Genomic DNA, 20,073 nt, shown 5'->3' with positions numbered 1-20,073 from the left:
GGTTTTCTTTGAGACTGTGGTCCCAGTTCTCTTCAGGTCATTGACCAGGTCCTGCCGTGTAGTTCTGGGCTGATCCCTCACTTTCCTCATGATAATTGATTCCCCATGATGTGAGATCTTGCATGGAGCCCCAGACCGAGGGAGATTGACCATCATCTTGAACTTCTTCCATTTTCTAATAATTGCGCCAACAGTTGTTGCCTTCTCACCAAGCTGCTTGCCTATTGTCCTGTAGCCCATCCCAGCCTTGTGCAGGTCTACAATTTTATCCCTGATGTCTTTACACGGCTCTCTGGTCTTGGCCATTGTGGAGAGGTTAGAGTCTGTTTGATTGAGTGTGTGGACAGGTGTCTTTTATACAGGTAACGAGTTCAAACAGGTGCAGTTTATTCAGGTAATGAGTGGAGAACAGGAGGGCTTCTTAAAGAAAAATTAACAGTTCTGTGAGAGCCGTAATTCTTACTGGTTGGTAGGTGATCAAATACTTAAGTCATGTAATAAAATGCAAATTAATTATTTAAAAATCATACAATGTGATTTTCTGGATTTTTGTTTTAGATTCCATCTCTCACAGTTGAAGTGTACCTATGATAAAAATTACAGACCTCTACATGCTTTGTAAGTAGGAAAACCTGCAAAATCGGCAGTGTATCAAATACTTGTACTCCCTAATGTATGTATATCTAAAAAGATATGTAAAGTCAGAGGTAAAGGTAGAAAATAAGAAATATGTACAAGAAGAACAAAGCAAAGGAGTGTAAGAAAAAGAAAAGATAGTATTGATGAAGTGAGAAGGGAGGGAAAAGAGTGAGAGGAGAGAGGAAAGAGAACAGTCAAAGAGAAGGAGTTGGAGAAGGTGCAGTGTGAGTCAGTGATCCAGAACAATGAGCAGGCACACAGCAGACAGGATTTTGAGTTAGGTCAAGAGATACAGAGATCATAGCAGCAGCAAATGATCATCCTCATCATCATTGTCTTCATCATCCTCCCTCCCAAACATATGGAAGAACACACACAAATGCAATTATAACAACAGAATGTCTTCATTGCTGCTTTCGTTATTAATGCGTTGTAAAGGACAAACACACGGTCAAGGAGGGACCTCACTAGAAACAATAGACAAACCATCCTTGTTGATACCACCTCCCCCGTCCATGCCCCCTCAGTGTCCCCTTTCTGTCCCCTCTTTGTCCCCCTATGTCCCTTCTCTGGCCCCTGCATGTCCCCTCTTTGACCCCCCACATGGCCCTTCTTTGTCCCCTCCATGTCCCCTCCATGCCCCCTCTTTGTCCCCTCCCTGTCCTTTCCATGTTCTATTGTCCCCACCATGTAACCTCCTTGTCTCCTCCTGTTCCATCTCTTTCCTGGGTTGTCTTACCTGGGATGATGGAGACGGTGTCTTTGTCCCAGGACACCACACTGACATACTCCTGCACAGCGGTAGGGATGAGGCACTTGAATACAGCCACGTTGCCACGCATGGAGCGTTGGTCTGCCACACGCACTGTGTAGGGCTCCCTGAACACTGTCACACAGAGGATGGCAACATGTTACAGAGGTCTAACTATAATACAAAGACATAACATGTTACAGAGGTCTAACTATAATACAAAGACATAACATGTTACAGAGGTCTAACTATTATACAAAGACATAACATGTTACAGAGGTCTAACTATTATACAAAGACATAACATGTTACAGAGGTCTAACTATTATACAAAGACATAACATGTTACAGAGGTCTAACACTATTATACAAAGACATAACATGTTACAGAGGTCTAACACTATTATACAAAGACATAACATGTTACAGAGGTCTAACTATTATACAAAGACACAACATGTTACAGAGGTCTAACATTATTATACAAAGACACAACATGTTACAGAGGTCTAACTATTATACAAAGACATAACATGTTACAGAGGTCTAACACTATTATACAAAGACATAACATGTTACAGAGGTCTAATACTATTATACAAAGACACAACATGTTACAGAGGTCTGACACTATTATACAAAGACACAACATGTTACAGAGGTCTAACACTATTATACAAAGACACAACATGTTACAGAGGTCTAATACTATTATACAAAGACATAACATGGTACAGAGGTCTAACACTATTATACAAAGACATAACATGTTACAGAGGTCTAATACTATTATACAAAGACACAAAAAAGACACAACATGTTAGAGGTCTAATACCATGAAACAGAAAGAGAGATATTACAGAAGTCAGATGAATGAACACTGGAAACAAAGCAATATTTTGATCGAAAAAAAATTACATTAGGAATAAAATAATGCTATAGCTGTTGTATAATACAGGAGATGTCCTGTACTGCAGTTATACAGTTCAAAAATATATAAAAACTGTTTTGTATTTGTTTGATCAAAATTATCTAATAATATCAAAATTAGTCAAAATGAATTGTATCTATAAAAAAGCATACATAGCAAACATATTGGGAACCATTAAGATGGTGTTTTGGGAAAAAGTTTGAATACATCTATAAAACTAATCCTACATCTGTTTTCAACAATAACTACGCAACCCAATGTCCAGAAAGGATCAACAATGAAATGATTGGCAAGCTTTGGCCGTGACATCAACACCAGACACTACTGTTTTGTAAACATATTAAATATATGACAGACTGAGCAGGGTAGTCCATGGTTACACGACTATTCATGACAAGCCAGCTTAATGCAACCAACAGGATTTAATGCAATATTTGAAACTCTCCTGGATGGACATGAACTCATTAGTTAAATCATAAGAAGCTGGGACATGTCTGAAGGTTGCTAAGAAACTGCTTTGGAAGCTCCCTCCCTGATAACAGCAATGATGTGTCTATGAAGTACAGACAACGTTACATTAACGTTAGGATCTTTCTACAGCCAGTGTTACATTAACGTTATGATGTATTTACAGCCAGCATTACATAAACTTAAAGGATATTCTGTCTATATTAGTGTTACATTAATGTTAGGATCTTACCACAGTCAGCGTAACATTAACATTATGATCTTAATACAGCAAGTGTTACATTAACGTTATGATCTTAATACAGCAAGTGTTACATTAACGTTATGATCTTAATACAGCAAGTGTTACATTAACGTTTGGATCTTACTATAGCCAGTGTTACATTAACGTTACGATCTTACTAAAGCCAGTGTTACATTAACGTTACGATCTTACTAAAGCCAGTGTTACATTAACCTTAGGCTACAATATAAAAGACATCATAACACATCACTAGCCCCATTTTACATAGACAACCAAGAAAGACAGAAATACATAATGACGTGGCTTTAGATAATCAGGGAAGTGTTAATGAACATCTGAATTCTGAGCTCTGATGGAAGTTGATCGACATTTGAATAACTGGCTGCTGTTGCTATGGAGTAAATGGGACATTTACCTAAATGATCCAAAAATCACTGACCACATCTAGTAGACAAGAACACCACATCACGTGAGCCTGAATCCCATAGCCTAACCTCAACCAGTGACCATACAGAACGGCCCGGGTACGGGGCGGAGCTGCGATGGTTTTGTAAATGTGAATCCCTTGTCTCCAGGGGGCGGGCTTTTGGGTCATGAGGTGATGAAGACAGCAGCGGGAAACGAGAAGCAAACGGAGAGGAGGGGAGCGACATGACCGGCTGGTGTGCAGCTCAGATCACAGGCTCTCTCTCACTCTCTGTTCATAATCCGCGGCTGGTTTGGCTCTAGCAAGTATTAGTATGAGTATGTATTAGTGCAGGTTGGTGTTGGGAGGCAGAATATGAAAGCAGATGTTGACAGCAGGGACGGGGGCAGGGATTGTCTGTGAATGATAGACAGAGAGAGAAAGGGGTTGAGAGGAGGGGGGAGGGGTTGGGAGAGAGGATGAGGGAGGAAGAGAGGTAGAGAGGGGAGGAAGGGAGACAGAGAGGGGATGAGGGAGGAAGGACGGACGGCAGTGAGGGGTTGGAGGGAGAGAGGGGATGAGGTAGAGTGAAAGAGAGAGATGAGTGAGGGAGGAAGGAAGCGAGGCAGAGAGGGGATGAAGGAGGGAGGGAGGGGATGAGGTAGGGAGAAAGAGAGGGGATGAGGAAGGAAGGGAGGCAGAGATGGGATGATACAAGGACTGAGAAAGGGAGACAGGGGTTGAGGGAGAAGGAACAAGAAACATTTTGAATTTCCAGTCCAGTAGAAGTGTAGAAGTATCTGCAAGGTGTTGTAGCCCCATCACCAACTGATTCTCATGAACACACCCAACATATACAGCCCCCTGAGAACATACACAGCCCTCCACAGCTATACAGGGAGTATTCAGTCCCCTTTACTTCTTCCACATGTTGTTGTGTTTTAGACTTAATGTATCATTTATTTAATATCAAACTTTATTTATATCCATCATCTCAAACAGAGAGCTTTCATTGGCCCACATGAATCCAATGGTAGATTGAGGTCCCTCACCATAGAACTTCCATCTGGGATGGTAGAGGTTGTCGTGTCCATTGGGTTAATGTTGGACCTTGGGAAGAGGCAATGTGTGGTGAGAGGCTGAAAGCGAGTTGACAGCCACTGGTCGGGGACAGAAGGATGTGGTATCGTTCGCCTCACGTTACCTAACCCATGCGTTATTGTCGTGTTGGCGAACAATTTCGATGGTGGGGAGTGGCGGCCTGGTCAATCTGTTTAGTAGGGGGAACTGGTCATCAGCTTGGATGGTAAAGGCTGGTTCCCCGGCCACAGAGTAGCCAAGTTTGGTGGAGCAGTGGTTGGTCTGGCCATGGCGGAAAGATCATTCAAAAGTATCCTGACATTAAGTTGAGTCCAAAAGCGCAGCAATGCGTTCATGCAGCCCCTTGTTTTTCAGGTGAACCTTAATCAATCTGTCTTAAAGATCACAAATCTCCATCCACTTCTCACACAGAAAAGAGGCAATAAATGTGTTCTGCTCAACAAAAAAAAAAAAAGATACTGCAGTTCTCGCATTTCATTGCTTTTATAGAATACGGATTGTCAGAGTTGTCCTCCATATTTTATGGATTCGTTTTTAAAGTTTTAAAACTGAAATATCTGTATTCAAACCATTTTCTATGATCTATCCTGTGTCCTTTGATCATCCTTGTTATGTCTCTAGAACTTGATTGGTCATCTTGTTGCAAATTTGATTGATAGGACATGATTAAAACCTCTGAAATTTGGCATGAATCTGGGGAAGACACTAATATGTTGCCAGAACATTGAAAGCGCCCAGGAGCTCAGGGGACTCCATTATTATGAAATGGGACGACCAAGACCACTTGAGAGAACCTTCCAGAAGGACATCCATCTCTGCAGCACTCCATCAATCAGACCTTTATGGTAGAGTGGCTATATGAAAGATACTCCTGGGTAAAAGGCATGCAACCCGAAGGACTGACTGACAAATGTCATGCCACCTTGCCTGAGGGACTCTGAGAGCATGAGCAAAAACAAATAGTGGGACTGATGAGATTAGGCCTGAATGCCAGTGAAGCATGGTGGTGGGAGCATCATGCTATTGTGATGCTTCTCAGCAGCAGGGACTGGGAGACTGGTCAGGAGGGAGGCAAGGAAAACCTGTTCCAGAGTGCACAGGACCTCAGACTGGGGAGAAGATTTATCTTTCAGCATGATACGGACCCAAAGTACAGAGCCAAGACAATGCTGGACTGGTTTCAGGACAAATCTGTGAATATCTTTAAGTGATGCAGCCAAAGCCTTGAATTCCATTGAACATCTGTAGGGAAACCTGAAGATCAAAGTTCACCAATGCTCTCCATCCAATCAGATAGAGTTTGAGAGGATCAAAAAGGGAGGATGGGAGAAACTGCCAAAATCCAGATGTGCAAAGCTAGTACAGTCATACACAAAAAGGCTCAAAGCAAAGGTTCTTCTCAAGGTTGTACAGTATATATAGGGTCTGAATTAGGGCTGTCACAATATCAGAGTTTTCACAAGAATTCGCAGTGACGATATTATCGCAGCATCTATTGAAAATTTTAAGGAAAATAATGATAATCAGTCAAATTCATCTTCAACTTTATTTAATGTTTTTATTTTTATTTTTTTGGCAAATTAATTACACTCAAAACAGGAGTGTATGGAGGAGAAGAGAAATAAAAAAAAAGTATACAAAAAGAACAATTACACTTAATGTATAGTGAAAAAGCAACCAGATGAACTGATATACAAAAGATCCAGAAGGCCTAAGAGTGAGATTTTGGAAAAATGCAAAACATTTTCACCTAGTGAAGAGGTGTATGCATCGTTTGTACATGAATAAGCTATGGAAAACCCGACAGGTGTTTTTGGAAAAATACAACATCCGGTTTTCCATGTGAAGGCCACAAAAACGGCGCGTCTTTGCAGATCTCACCCGGGTGTTCTAATGGGGCTAACGGGTTGATTTCAACACCAGTGCACAGGCCCAGTCTCCATGTTTAAGCACATGCATCGTTTGTCTATAGGTGACATGAATAAGGTATAGAAGATCAGAGAGGGTTTTTTGAAAAAATACAACTTCAGTTTCGCCTGTTGAATGCGATAATATCATATGTGTATTACTAACATGATATCAATATTATTAAAATATCACGGTTATCGTTAAATAGCGGTATATCACACCTCTAGTCTGAAAACAATAAATTGACACATTTCTAAGTATGTTTTCCCTTCATCATTATGTGTTATTGTCTGAAAGCAACATTGTTTTTAATAAATTAGGAATTAGGTATATATAACAAATTTAAATGTGGAGAAAGTAAAGGGTTCTGAATTCTTGACCAAGGTGCTGTATGTACAGGCACAACACCAGCAGGACCGAAACACAGACAACATGAGACAATGAGGCAAAGAGCTTATTTAGAATTTGCATATCAACTGAACTCTCATGGACACGTTATTTCTATACTTATTCATTAATTTCCCTTTCGTCCTAATGTCATGTGGGGAATTAACAATTAAGGCCTAGTTTCAGCTCAGCAAATACCAGCAGGTATGGAACAGTCTAAGATTGACAGTAATGCTGTTTACTGTTTGGACGAATCAGGATTGGGTCAAAGTGGTGCTTTAACTGGATGTGCAGTAGTTCCTGGTGAAATGACAGCATTTGCAGTTCAAATGTCTTTTAATGATAGCACAGCGTTCTATCACAGCAGATAGCACAGCAGGTAAACCAAAAAATTGTCTAAGACCCAATCCAAAGTGTCGCCTGCAAGTTTGTTTTCCATGTTTATTCGTTTGCTTTGGAAGTACCCATTACAATAAAACTGTGGCAGAAGGTGCTTTGCTGAAAGGCTCCTTTGTGAATGAACTACAGAAGGTAATCACAATAGTTCATTAACCTTCCCCAGAAGTAAAACTGGATATGACCAATGTTACTATAGATACTGCAGTTAGCGGAAGTGTTCTGTGGACCATTTGTACGTGCTAGGGATGTGGGCGATACAGTGGAATCCACTTAAAACATGGGATCATTAATGGTTGTGTGATGTGTGGATGGGCTACATGGGTTGTGTCTGACAGTCCTGTTTGGTGCTTAGGCCAGCACTGTCATTATTCCCCTCTGTTGTTCCGCCCTCAGACGTCTAACCTTTAGCCCTCTGTTGTTCTGAACTCTGACCCTTAACCCTTCCCTCGTAGTGTTGGTTTCTTCTTTCCCTCATCCTTTAATTCTCTCCTCTCCCCCTTTCTCCCCCTTCTCCTTTTACCCTATGCTGTTCCCTCACTCCCCTTTCTTCTGTCCTATCCCCTATCCACTGTCCCCACTCAGTTCTTCACCTGACCCTTGTCCACCCCCCACCCCCCACCCCCCACCCCCTCCACCAGACACACACACACTTCTCCTCACCGGCCTTCACTCTGATGTTGGGGCTACGGATCTTGCCAGCCTGGTTCTCGGCGGTGCAGAAATAGTCGTTGTCGTGGATGTAGGAATTGAAGGCGGAGGGTGAGAAGGGGTAGAGCTGGAGGGTGCCGTTGGCATGGACGTGGCGGATGTGGGGCACGTCGTAGATGTCATCGCCGGTGGCCAGGTACCAGCGAAGAATGGCGGTGGGGGTGCCTCCTGCGGGGCAGGGCAGAGACACCCCCACCGAGCTGGAGTAGGTCAGCCTCTGCAGGGACGCGTTCACAAAGTACAGCCTGGTAGAACCCACATCCTCGCTGTGTACTGCATGGGGAGAAACATAGAACAGTCACTAATACTGTACTGCATGGGGAGAAACACAGAACAGTCACTAATACTGTACTGCATGGGGAGAAACATAGAACAGTCACTAATACAGTACTGCATGGGGAGAAACACAGAACAGTCACTAATACTGTACTACATGAGGAGAAACACAGAACAGTCACTAATACTGTACTGCATGGGGAGAAACACAGAACAGTCACTAATACTGTACTGCATGGGGAGAAACACAGAACAGTCACTAATACTGTACTACATTAGGAGAAACACAGAACAGTCACTAATACTGTACTGCATGGGGAGAAACACAGAACAGTCACTAATACGGTACTACATGGGGAGAAACACAGAACAGTCACTAATACTGTACTGCATGGGGTGAAACACAGAACAGTCACTAATACTGTACTGCATGGGGAGAAACACAGAACAGTCACTAATACTGTACTGCATGGGGAGAAACACAGAACAGTCACTAATACTGTACTGCATGAGGAGAAACACAGAACAGTCACTAATACTGTACTGCATGGGGAGAAACACAGAACAGTCACTAATACTGTACTGCATGAGGAGAAACACAGAACAGTCACTAATACTGTACTGCATGAGGAGAAACACAGAACAGTCACTAATACTCTACTGCATGAGGAGAAACACAGTACTGTCACTAATATTTTTGAGAGTCTACATGCAAAAATGTGTAAGCAAATTGTCACTGTAGCAAAACTACACACAAGGAAATTGCACACACTGTTGAGCGCCACTTTCAAAATACACATCTGGAAATCTGCCCACACATTATTCAATCAATAATTCAGAAGATATAATGAAAAGAAGACAATGAGACGTAATGAGTGCTTACAGAAATGGAAGATGAGTTGCAGGAGAAGGAATGCCCTTCAAATATGGACCAAGAGAATCATAACAGATGTCAAACATCAGTCATGTGATCAGAAAGCTAGGGATTTGGGCTAAAGCCTCTTGTGGGTTAGGTGGGTGGGGGAGGCCTTTACCTCCACACACACACACAGGCACACACACACACACACACAGACACACAGACACACTCGCACACCAAAACACACACAGACACGACCAGAGGAAACACACAGATAGGTTATGTGATTGGAATTTGTATGCCAGACACAGAGAGTGTGTTTAATCTCCTTTCATATTTAACCCACACACAGAAGCAGGAGTGCTCCTCCTGGGTGCCCTGATTAGGGACACATCCCATGCAGAAAGAGAGAGGGAGGGCCACCACATTCAGGGTCAAGGAGAGGAAGATTAGAGAGAAAGGACCCTGTGATAAATGGACAGATGTGTGAAGCCTCATCCCCCAAAAATATGAAACGCACTAATACTGCCTCTGGCAACTGAAGGTAGTAGGTTCAATGATATACAAAGAATAGTGTGATTTTGCAGAGGTCATCAATATGAGCTGCACTATTTTATTGTACTTTATTGTGATTTGAGGGTTACAGTATATAAGTTAGATTGATTTCTATAAAGAGATTGTTTGCAAATAAAACACAATCTATTCTAGATAATTCTTGAAAATTGAATGGCCATTTAGGAAATATGTATTCCTTAAAGCAAGCTTTTAAAATTGGCTAAGTTGTATCATAAAAAGTTTTAGTGTTGATGTGGATATCACTGTATGTACATGTTCTGTATGTTGATGTGGGAATCAGTGTGTGTGTGTGTGTGTGTGTGTGTATGTTCTGCATGTTGTTGTAGGTATCAGTGTGTGTGTGTGTGTGTGTGTGTGTGTGTGTGTTTGTTTTGTATGTTGTTGTATGTATCAGTGTGTTTGTGTGTGTGTGTGTGTGTGTGTGTGTATGTTCTGCATGTTGTTGTAGATATCAGTGTGTGTGTGTTCTGCATGTTGACTTGGGTATCAATGTGTGTACATGTTCTGTATGTTGATGTGGGTATCACGGTGTGTATGTTATGTATGTTTTTTGGGGAATTAGAATATGTACATGTTCTAATTGTTGTGTGACAAGATACATGTTTTTTTTGGCTGGTGACAAAAGGCCATAACTAATGGGCATTCTGAGCCAAAATGTTACACTCAATTTACCTTCAGAGTTGACATAAATCCCCCCACAGGGAACATGATTCATTGACATCTAACACCTGTCAACACTACTGTCCTCACCATCTACATCCCGGACCCCAGGGTCAACACTTAACACGTACATGTCAGTTTGTGTATGTTAGTACGTACATAAACCGTGTTCTTCACAGACTGGTTGTTTGTGAGTGGTGCCTCATAGACAGTCACTATATAAACCCCAGAGGAAGTTCAGCATCCTAAACAGTCACTATATTAACCCCAGAGAAAGATCAGCATTAGAGACAGTCACTATATTAACCCCAGAGGAAGATCAGCGTCATAGATCAGCATCAGAGACAGTCACTATATAAACCCCAGAGGAAGTTCAGCATCCTAAACAGTCACTATATTAACCCCAGAGAAAGATCAGCATTAGAGACAGTCACTATATTAACCCCAGAGGAAGATCAGCGTCATAGATCAGCATCAGAGACAGTCACTATATTAACCCCAGAGGAAGATCAGCATCAGAGACAGTCACTATATTAACCCCAGAGGAAGATCAGCATCAGAGACAGTAACTATATTAACCCCAGAGGAAGATCAGCATCAGAGACAGTCACTATATTAACCCCAGAGGAAGATCAGCATCAGAGACAGTAACTATATTAACCCCAGAGGAAGATCAGCATTAGAGACATTCACTATATTAACCCCAGAGGAAGATCAGCGTCATAGACAGTCACTATATTAAACCCAGAGGAAGATCAGCATCATAGACAGTCACTATATAAACCCCAGAGGAAGATCAGCATCATAGACAGTCACTATATTAACCCCAGAGAAAGATCAGAATTAGAGACAGTCACTATATTAACCCCAGAGAAAGATCAGCATCAGAGACAGTCACTATATTAACCCCAGAGAAAGATCAGCGTCATAGACAGTCACTATATTAACCCCAGAGGAAGATCAGCATCATAGACAGTCACTATATTAACCCCAGAGGAAGATCAGAATTAGAGACAGTCACTATATTAACCCAAGAGGAAGATCAGCGTCATAGACAGTCACTATATTAACCCCAGAGGAAGATCAGCATCATAGACAGTCACTATATGAACCCCAGAGGAAGATCAGCATCATAGACAGTCACTATATAAACCCCAGAGGAAGATCAGAATTAGAGACAGTCACTATATTAACCCCAGAGGAAGATCAGCATCATAGACAGTCACTATATTAACCCCAGAGGAAGATCAGAATTAGAGACAGTCACTATATTAACCCCAGAGGAAGATCAGCATCATAGACAGTCACTATATGAACCCCAGAGGAAGATCAGCATCATAGACAGTCACTATATTAACCCCAGAGGAAGATCAGCATCATAGACAGTCACTATATTAACCCAAGAGGAAGATCAGAATTAGAGACAGTCACTATATTATTAACCCCAGAGAAAGATCAGCATCATAGACAGTCACTAAATTAACCCCAGAGGAAGATCAGAATTAGAGACAGTCACTATATTAACCCCAGAGGAAGATCAGCATCATAGACAGTCAATCCTGACTTCAGAGTTGGGGCTCATCATAACATAACATTGGTTTGAGATTTGAATTCTACAGATGGTTAATATGAACTGTAGCTGTCTGTCTGTTGGTGGGTTGCTGAATCCAGGTCATGCTCCCCCACCCCGCTGTACGTGCCATGCCCCCCACCCTCCCTCTCCTCGGCAGATTACTGATAATGGCCCCAGATCATAAAGCCCATATTAAAGATTGCAATATCATAATCTCCCAATGGGGGGACGGACAAAAGTGGAGGGGTGGAGAGGAGCTAAATGAAGGCTGGGGGTCACCCTGAGAGCTTAGGGGAGGACCACATCTCTTTAGATTAGTGGGGAGGGAGTGAGGAGTTGGAGAGACAGGGTGGAGTGAAGAGTTGGAGAGACAGGGTGGAGTGGGGAGGTGGAGAGACAGGGTGGAGTGGGGAGGTGGAGAGACAGGGTGGAGTGGGGAGGTGGAGAGACAGGGTGGAGTGAAGAGTTGGAGAGACAGGGTGGGGTGGGGAGGTGGGGATACAGAATGAAGTGAGGAGGGGATGAGACAGGGTGGAGTAGGGAGGTGAGAACAAGATGAAGTGAAGAGGTCAGCAGACAGGCTGGAGCATGGAGGTGGGTAGACAGGGTGGAGGGAGGAGGTGGGGTCGTGTTGGAGTGAAAGAGGTGGGGACAGGTTGGAGTGAGGAGGTGGGGACGGGTTGGAGTGAGGAGGTGTGGAAACACAGTCGTGTTGGAGTGAAGGAGGTGGGGTCGTGTTGGAGTGAAGGAGGTGGGGATGGGTTGGAGACAGTGGAGTGAGGAGGTCAGGAGACAGGTTGAAGTGAGAAGGTGTGGAGACAGGGAGGAGTGAATGGGCGGAGAGACAGGGTGGAGTGAGGAGTTGAGGAGACAAGGTGGAGTGAAAGATATGGGGAGACAGGGTGGAGTAAGGAGGTGGGGAGACAGGGTGGAGTGAGGAGGTGGGCAGACAGGTTGGGGTGTGGAGGTGGAGAGACAGGGTGGAGTGAAGAGTTGGAGAGACAGGGTGGAGTGGGGAGGTGGAGATACAGAATGAAGTGAGGAGGGGATGAGACAGGGTGGAGTAGGGAGGTGAGAACAAGATGAAGTGAAGAGGTCAGCAGACAGGCTGGAGCATGGAGGTGGGTAGACAGGGTGGAGGGAGGAGGTGGGGTCGTGTTGGAGTGAAAGAGGTGGGGACAGGTTGGAGTGAGGAGGTGGGGACGGGTTGGAGTGAGGAGGTGTGGAAACACAGTCGTGTTGGAGTGAAGGAGGTGGGGTCGTGTTGGAGTGAAGGAGGTGGGGATGGGTTGGAGACAGTGGAGTGAGGAGGTCAGGAGACAGGTTGAAGTGAGAAGGTGTGGAGACAGGGAGGAGTGAATGGGCGGAGAGACAGGGTGGAGTGAGGAGTTGAGGAGACAAGGTGGAGTGAAAGATATGGGGAGACAGGGTGGAGTAAGGAGGTGGGGAGACAGGGTGGAGTGAGGAGCTGGGCAGACAGGTTGGGGTGTGGAGGTGGGGAGACAGGGTGGAGTGAGGAGGTGGGGAGACAAGGTGGCATAGGGCAGACAGGTTGGGGTGTGGAGGTGGGGTAGAGTGAGGAGAGGAGACAGGGGGATCAGTGAGACACTCAAAGGCTGTCAAAAACAGACACACACACTCTCTCTTTCACACACACTCTCACACACACATGTTCCAAGCAGCATTAAGGGCTCTCGTTGACCCCCGGAGGAGACAGGGTTTCCATGGTGTCAGTGACATATGATACAACACACACTGAATACAGTCCAATAGTGGGTGAACTGCGGTCATGTGATTTCCATGTCACACAAGTCACTGGGAAGAGAGACTACAGACAGCCAAGCAGTGACTGCTTTTAACATGTTAAGTCATTTAGCAGGCACTCTTATTCCGACCGACTTACATAAGTGAGTGTATACATTTTCACACTGCTCCCCCATTTTAATCCCACAGCCCTAGCATACAAGCGCCATGCTCAACCACTTAAAGCTATGCCCATTAAGACACAGATGGAATAAATGAAAGCAACCGATTTCAGTGTGCATTGGCTGACATTCCTTCCTGTACCATGTCAAACAACACATTTTCAGTTCGCTTCAGTCCAAAGCATCTAACTAAAAAATCTGAGTTCAGCGTTGACCTTTCACCTGGAAAACCAGTAGACTTGAGAGTTCAGACAACAAACAAATGAGGTTAAACAATAGAAAGGATAGATAGGTATGACATAATTAGGTTAAAACAATAAAGAAAATATGTCAGTATGACATCCTGAGGTAAAACAATAGAAATCCAAACATACATACAATTTGTACCCACATTCTCTGTGAGCTATTTCACATTTCATTGCCTTACATAGGAGCCAGTTGAGCTCTGGCTGGCTGCAGGAGTTGTGAGTGAGCCACTATTTTATGCAGCCTGCTTGTGAACCAGCCATGAATATGTATGTTGGAGAGGCAGAAGCCATTGCCTATGCAAGACTTCATTATGCATAATGCAGCTGGTCTCCGCCTCTCCGGTCTGCACATGCGTGCACACAGACACACACACAGACACACACAGACACACAGACACATACACACAATCGTATCTTGTTTTAAACACGATCCACACACTGGTGAGCTGGTAAACAAATGTCACCCCCCTCCACTCCCTGAACCAAACCAAATGCCCCCCTCCACTCCCTGAAACAAACCAAATGCCCCCCTCCATTCCCTGAAACAAACCAAATGCCCCCCTCCACTCCCTGAACCAAACCAAATGTCCCCCTCCACTCCCTGAACCAAACCAAATGCCCCCCTCCACTCCCTGAAACTAACCAAATGCCCCCCTCCACTCCCTGAAACAAACCAAATGCCCCCCTCCATTCCCTGAAACAAACCAAATGCCCCCCTCCACTCCCTGAACCAAACCAAATGTCCCCCTCCACTCCCTGAACCAAACCAAATGCCCCCCTCCACTCCCTGAAACTAACCAAATGCCCCCCTCCACTCCCTGAAACAAACCAAATGCCCCCCTCCACTCCCTGAACCAAACCAAATGCCCCCCTCCACTCCCTGAAACAAACCAAATGCCCCCCTCCACTCCCTGAACCAAACCAAATGCCCCCCTCCACTCCCTGAAACAAACCAAATGCCCCCCTCCACTCCCTGAACCAAACCAAATGCCCCCCTCCACTCCCTGAACCAAACCAAATGTATAACACTGTCCCTTTCTCCATTTTCTCCATCTTTCCCTTTTTCTCTCCCTTCCTGATTCTGTGGAACTCTCTGCACATGTGCATACACATCAGTGATCTGTCTCTCTCAACCCCCACCCTCTCTGTCACACATCATGGAGCGCCTCTTCCCATGGAGACAGATGTAGGATCATTTTCAGCCAGACTGAAACTCTTGTTTCCAGTGTGTTGCACAATTCCTCCCATCCTCTCCTCCTCTCCTCTCCTCCTCTCCTTCCCTCCATCTCCCTGTGCTCCTCTCATGCCTCTCCTCTCTATATATCCATCTCTCACCTTCCCATCACTAGCCAACTCCTGTCTGTTCGTGTGTGTGTGTGTGTGTGTGTGTGCATGTGAAAAAGGGGACTATGTAGAAATTAGAGGAGAGATAGAGGGAGATTGAGAGAGATGGAGTGGGAGATGGAGGGTAATTAAGAGAGATTCAGGGAGATTGGGAGAGGTGGAGAGAGATTGACGGAGGAGGTTAAGAGATGTAAAGAGATGAGGGAAATAGAAAAAGGTGGAGGGAGAAGGGAGATGTAGAGTGACAGAAACAGATGGATGGATACTGAGAGAGATGGAGAGAGATGGAGAGAGATGGAGAGAGATGGAGAGAGATGGAGGAGGATGGAGAGAGGTGGAGGAACAGTGAGATACAGAGAGATGGGGAGATGGAGATGAATGACAAGAGATGGAGTTATAGAGGGACATGGGTTAATAGAGATATAGGGAGATTGGGGTAGGTGCACATTTATGAATAATCCTTATCAGTCTACTAGTAGGTAGTTGATGTAGAATGGGGGGGTAAGGGCCAGGTTGGGGGGCTGTTGAGGGTTACATCTCATCTAGGAAGGGGTTTTGGCCCTCTGCTCTCTGAACACCCCCGCCCCGCTTGCTGCGTCAGTGAAAAAGTGTGCTACTTCAGCAGTCCCTGGGGACCTGCTCCCCCTCACATCAAAGCAGCCAGTTTCTCTCTTAATGTGAATATCAAATCTGTGGATCACAAGTCCCAGCACAGTCTGCATAAAACCGCCCCTCCCCCAGCCTTTAATTCTGCCTAGTGATGAGGGAGAGAGGGAGGAGTGTGTGTGAGCGAGTAAGAGAGAGCAAGGGAGAAAGAGAGCATACCTTCGACAAAAACAACCACCTGCTTGCCGACTTCTAGCATCAAATTTCCCCAAATACAGTATGAACCAAGGTGATAAAAGGCTCGAAAATGGGCCTAAACTAAATATTTTCATCAAAACGCAAGTTGTTTACATATATCATATCCTAGTTAAAACATAGTCAAGAAATTTTTTTACTTCTTGATAGTCTAATATTTTTTGTTACATTTTGGTGTGCTGCGTTGAAAGGATGGACTGAGTGAAAAGCGAAAAGATGCAGAAAAGACTGAGACGATTTGGAAACCAGGTGGTTAAATGCTATGTAGAATATTTGGGACGTCCGACTCTAACGTCACCCGTTATAATTTCGATGTTAAAACAGTTACGGTAAGGGTTACGTTTAGAGTTATGGTCAGGGAATATGTCAAATTATAGAGGTGTTAAATCCTATCGCTGAAAGTTATAGGCTATGGCTCTGCTCTGTGCGCTCATCCTGCCAGCCTCCATCACCACTGCAACGCGCCACTTGACAAAATCAGCAGTAAGATTTCTAGGCCTACACAGGTAGACTCATCACAACCTACACCGGGTAAGACGTATATTTTGAGTTCCTCTTAGAAACAAGGGCAACTTCAGTTAAGTTCATCGATTTTGTGTCGGTGCACTCAATTTCAACAGAGTTAGCGGGATTATATATACGCAGCGACCTTTGATGGGTTATTTTTTGCATCAAAACGAAAATAATAAGAAAGACTTTATTCTAATAGTAAACACCTCTTTGTGATTAGATTAATACTATTTGACTCGTTATTGAACCTAGGTCAACCGCAACACGGTCTCCTTACCCAAAGAGATAAATACACTTCTCAGAATGAATCTATATCACACTACAGATAATCGAAGCATGACAATCTGTGTTTGTATTTATACATCTACGAATGCAATCTGACCCTCAACAAAAAAATATAGTGGTAGTAGTGAGCGCATTGTTATTAAGAAAAACACTAATAAAAATGTATTTATGCACATATTCGATTCGAAAAATAAGAGCAGGCACTATGGGCAATTATCTATTGGCACCCTTCTGTCCTGTGACCTGCTTAGCTGCTATGACATTGGCGGATGCGGCAGATCGCAACACTAATTGCGCAGAAGAGGGGAGAAGGCAGCTGGGCATTTCGGCTAAAATAGACACCAATTTTGCATATTACTATATTCTACTAAGGAGGACTTGTGGGGGAGGGGTGTCATTATGAGCTTACATTGACATATTATTTTGATTCTTTCAATAAAAATGAAATGGCATTTAGGGGACAACGTTATTTAATTATGTTTCCCTTTTCAGTTCCATAATAATTTAGAAATACACTCAAATTTCAAAATGTTCTAAAGCAAATACAGAACCTTCTAAAATTATTACATAATTAATCAGCAATCATTCTAGACAATCATTAATTTAACTACATGTGTCTATGCTTGATTTGTATTTGGTAAAAAAAAATACATCTTGCATACAGAGCTCGCAGTAAATAGGGCTATCATATTTAATTGAGCTTCATTGTTTGTAGGCCTAAAAATGAGTTAACGATGAAACACCTAAAGATCCAGAAAATATATCATAATTAAGCGTTCTGCAAACTGTACAAAAACATAGTAATATGTATTTTATTTTGTATGTATATCTATTTACGTAATTGAACAATTAGTCCGAGCCATTGTTTCGCTGGGAGTAATTAGGTTGGCCATTGAATTAGGTGAATTTGCGTAGATAAATTGGTCCAAGTGGTTATTCAACAAAAAGAAAATCGTAATATGAAATATTACCAGGAATAATTTACCAATTGCCTCTAATATATTGTTGCAATGAACCACAATGTTACAATGAAATGTAACAAATGTAGAAAACAGTCCCAGATCAAGGCAGAGAGGGAGGAGAGTTCCTCTCTCTTTTTCTCTCTCTCTTTTACACACACACACACACACACACACACAGTCACACATATACATGCACACAAACACACACAGAGGGGTTCAGGTGGGCTATTAGAGGGAAACACGCCTGGGCTTGTCCACATCCACCCACGCATCTGGGGTCTTCTTTGGTCAAATAAATTAGATCGAATTAAATAGATTTTAAAATACTACTTGGATGCTAGTCTGAGATCATATATGCCTATATAGCTTACCTAATTTAATTTTAATCGTATTTTATATGCCTGGCCTACTAGAGGGTCATAGAAATGTTTGAACGTTCCACATGATATGGAAACGTATGAAAATACAAAATGTCACTTATTTCTCCAACATACAGGCCTATAGCCTGTCATTATTATTACTAACACGAAGCAGCTTAAAGAACACCAGGCGCTAATGTGAGCAGATATCAAAAATATTTTTTTCATTTCAGATAGGCCTAGTTAGATATCGAGTCATAAAAACAAGCACTTAGGCTACAAACAGTGCAGGCCGATTTATGACAGAATAACTCATAAAAATGAATACATAACTTCAAACAGACAGGGTGAACAAAGGACTATGCAGAGATGGTGTTTAGTTTCTGTGTTATTTTCTACGCAGATTTGTTCAGGATTATTATAATACACTGTAATAGCAAGGGAGATCAGCTTGGTAATAGGGTCGGGGATTTGCAGCCATATTGAACAAGCCTTTGAAATATGAAGATTTTTCTCTACAAAACAGAAATCGTTTTACAAAGTAATCATGCAACGAAAATTAAACTAATCTACACACACAAACAAATGTAATGGGAAAAAAACATCTATACATATATTGCATTTTAATTACATTTTAATTAATTTGGGTGAAATCATGATAAAGATGCATTTCATTTATTAGGCTACCTCATTTTTCAATATGGCAGGGACTCGAGCCAAAAAATCTCTTAAGATCACCTCCCAAAAATCACAACAGCACCCCTCCAGTGTCCACAGCCAAGCGCCCAAAGCACGTTCACAGACACCCACAAAACACACCAATAAGCCCAAATATGTATATTATATATATATGTTTATTATACTTCATAACTATTATCAGTGAAATAAATGAATAGTATGGATTTTCCCAAATACTTCGCAACGCATGACCATTCAAGTTTTGACCGCGAAAAAGTCGAAATTGCAGGTATTTGAAGACCTGTTTTCATTTCCCCCTCTCGCTCTCCCACTTCGTTCTCCCTATCCAGCCATTTTACATATTCATAACTGTCGTTGGTATAATGCAAAAACAACCCGCGATATCAGCACCATCTGCAGCATCATGGACCCGTGCACACTGCCACACGGCCTACCGAACAAAAATATATTTCACACCTAAAATACCATATTTTATGAACAAACAAAGTAATTTACAATTACATTTTGAAATTAAAACTCTCCAGATTTCATGTCTTCTAATGGTAGGCCTACATCATTCAGTTGTGTTCTGATGCTACATTTAGATTCCTTGACAATTATTGATAATTGTTTAAGTACTTTTGATCAGGTTAAAACAAGTGAGACATATTGGATTCAAAAAGATTAAAAAAAAAATGTGTTTCTTACCTTCTTGGAAAGAGTACAGCAGGAGTAAAGTTACAAGCCACATGCCATAAATAGCTGGTATATTTTTCAGGAATGTTTGGCAATCCTGGCTAGTGTGCGGCGCAGTTTTTGGCCAGGCGAGTCTCAGTGCTGGACTGGCGACTATGCTCCCCGGCGGTCTCTCCAGCCCTGCTGGCCGGATAACCATCGCCGGGAAATGAGAAGCGCCTGAACTCCGCCCACGTCCCCTCCCCTCGATATTATTATCATGCATGTGAAGCTCCTCCACGTATTCTAAAGAGACATCGCGAAACAATGGTTACGCGTC

At 43.0% G+C, this 20,073-nt stretch overlaps 1 protein-coding gene across 6 annotated transcripts in view; it reads right to left on the bottom strand.

Moving 5' to 3' along the window:
* LOC105025996 (Down syndrome cell adhesion molecule-like protein 1 homolog) overlaps positions 1-20,073 on the bottom strand; it is a 76,396-nt gene extending 56,323 nt beyond the window's left edge. For 5 of the 6 annotated variants that reach the window (XM_020048673.2, XM_020048674.2, XM_020048676.2 and 2 more), the window contains exons 1-3: positions 19,767-19,968; positions 7,895-8,215; positions 1,379-1,525 (exon numbers count right to left, since the gene is read on the bottom strand). In XM_020048673.2, the coding sequence (XP_019904232.2) occupies positions 1,379-1,525; positions 7,895-8,215; positions 19,767-19,953 (655 nt within the window). In that variant the 5' untranslated portion in view covers positions 19,954-19,968. Of the gene's footprint in view, positions 1-1,378; positions 1,526-7,894; positions 8,216-19,766 lie in introns of all 6 variants that reach the window. The other variant, XM_029121225.2, reaches the window with a different exon arrangement.

The sequence above is a fragment of the Esox lucius genome, chromosome 7 (assembly GCF_011004845.1).
Source record: "Esox lucius isolate fEsoLuc1 chromosome 7, fEsoLuc1.pri, whole genome shotgun sequence".
Classification (NCBI taxonomy): domain Eukaryota; kingdom Metazoa; phylum Chordata; class Actinopteri; order Esociformes; family Esocidae; genus Esox; species Esox lucius.
This window is presented reverse-complemented; position numbering and strand designations above follow the sequence as displayed.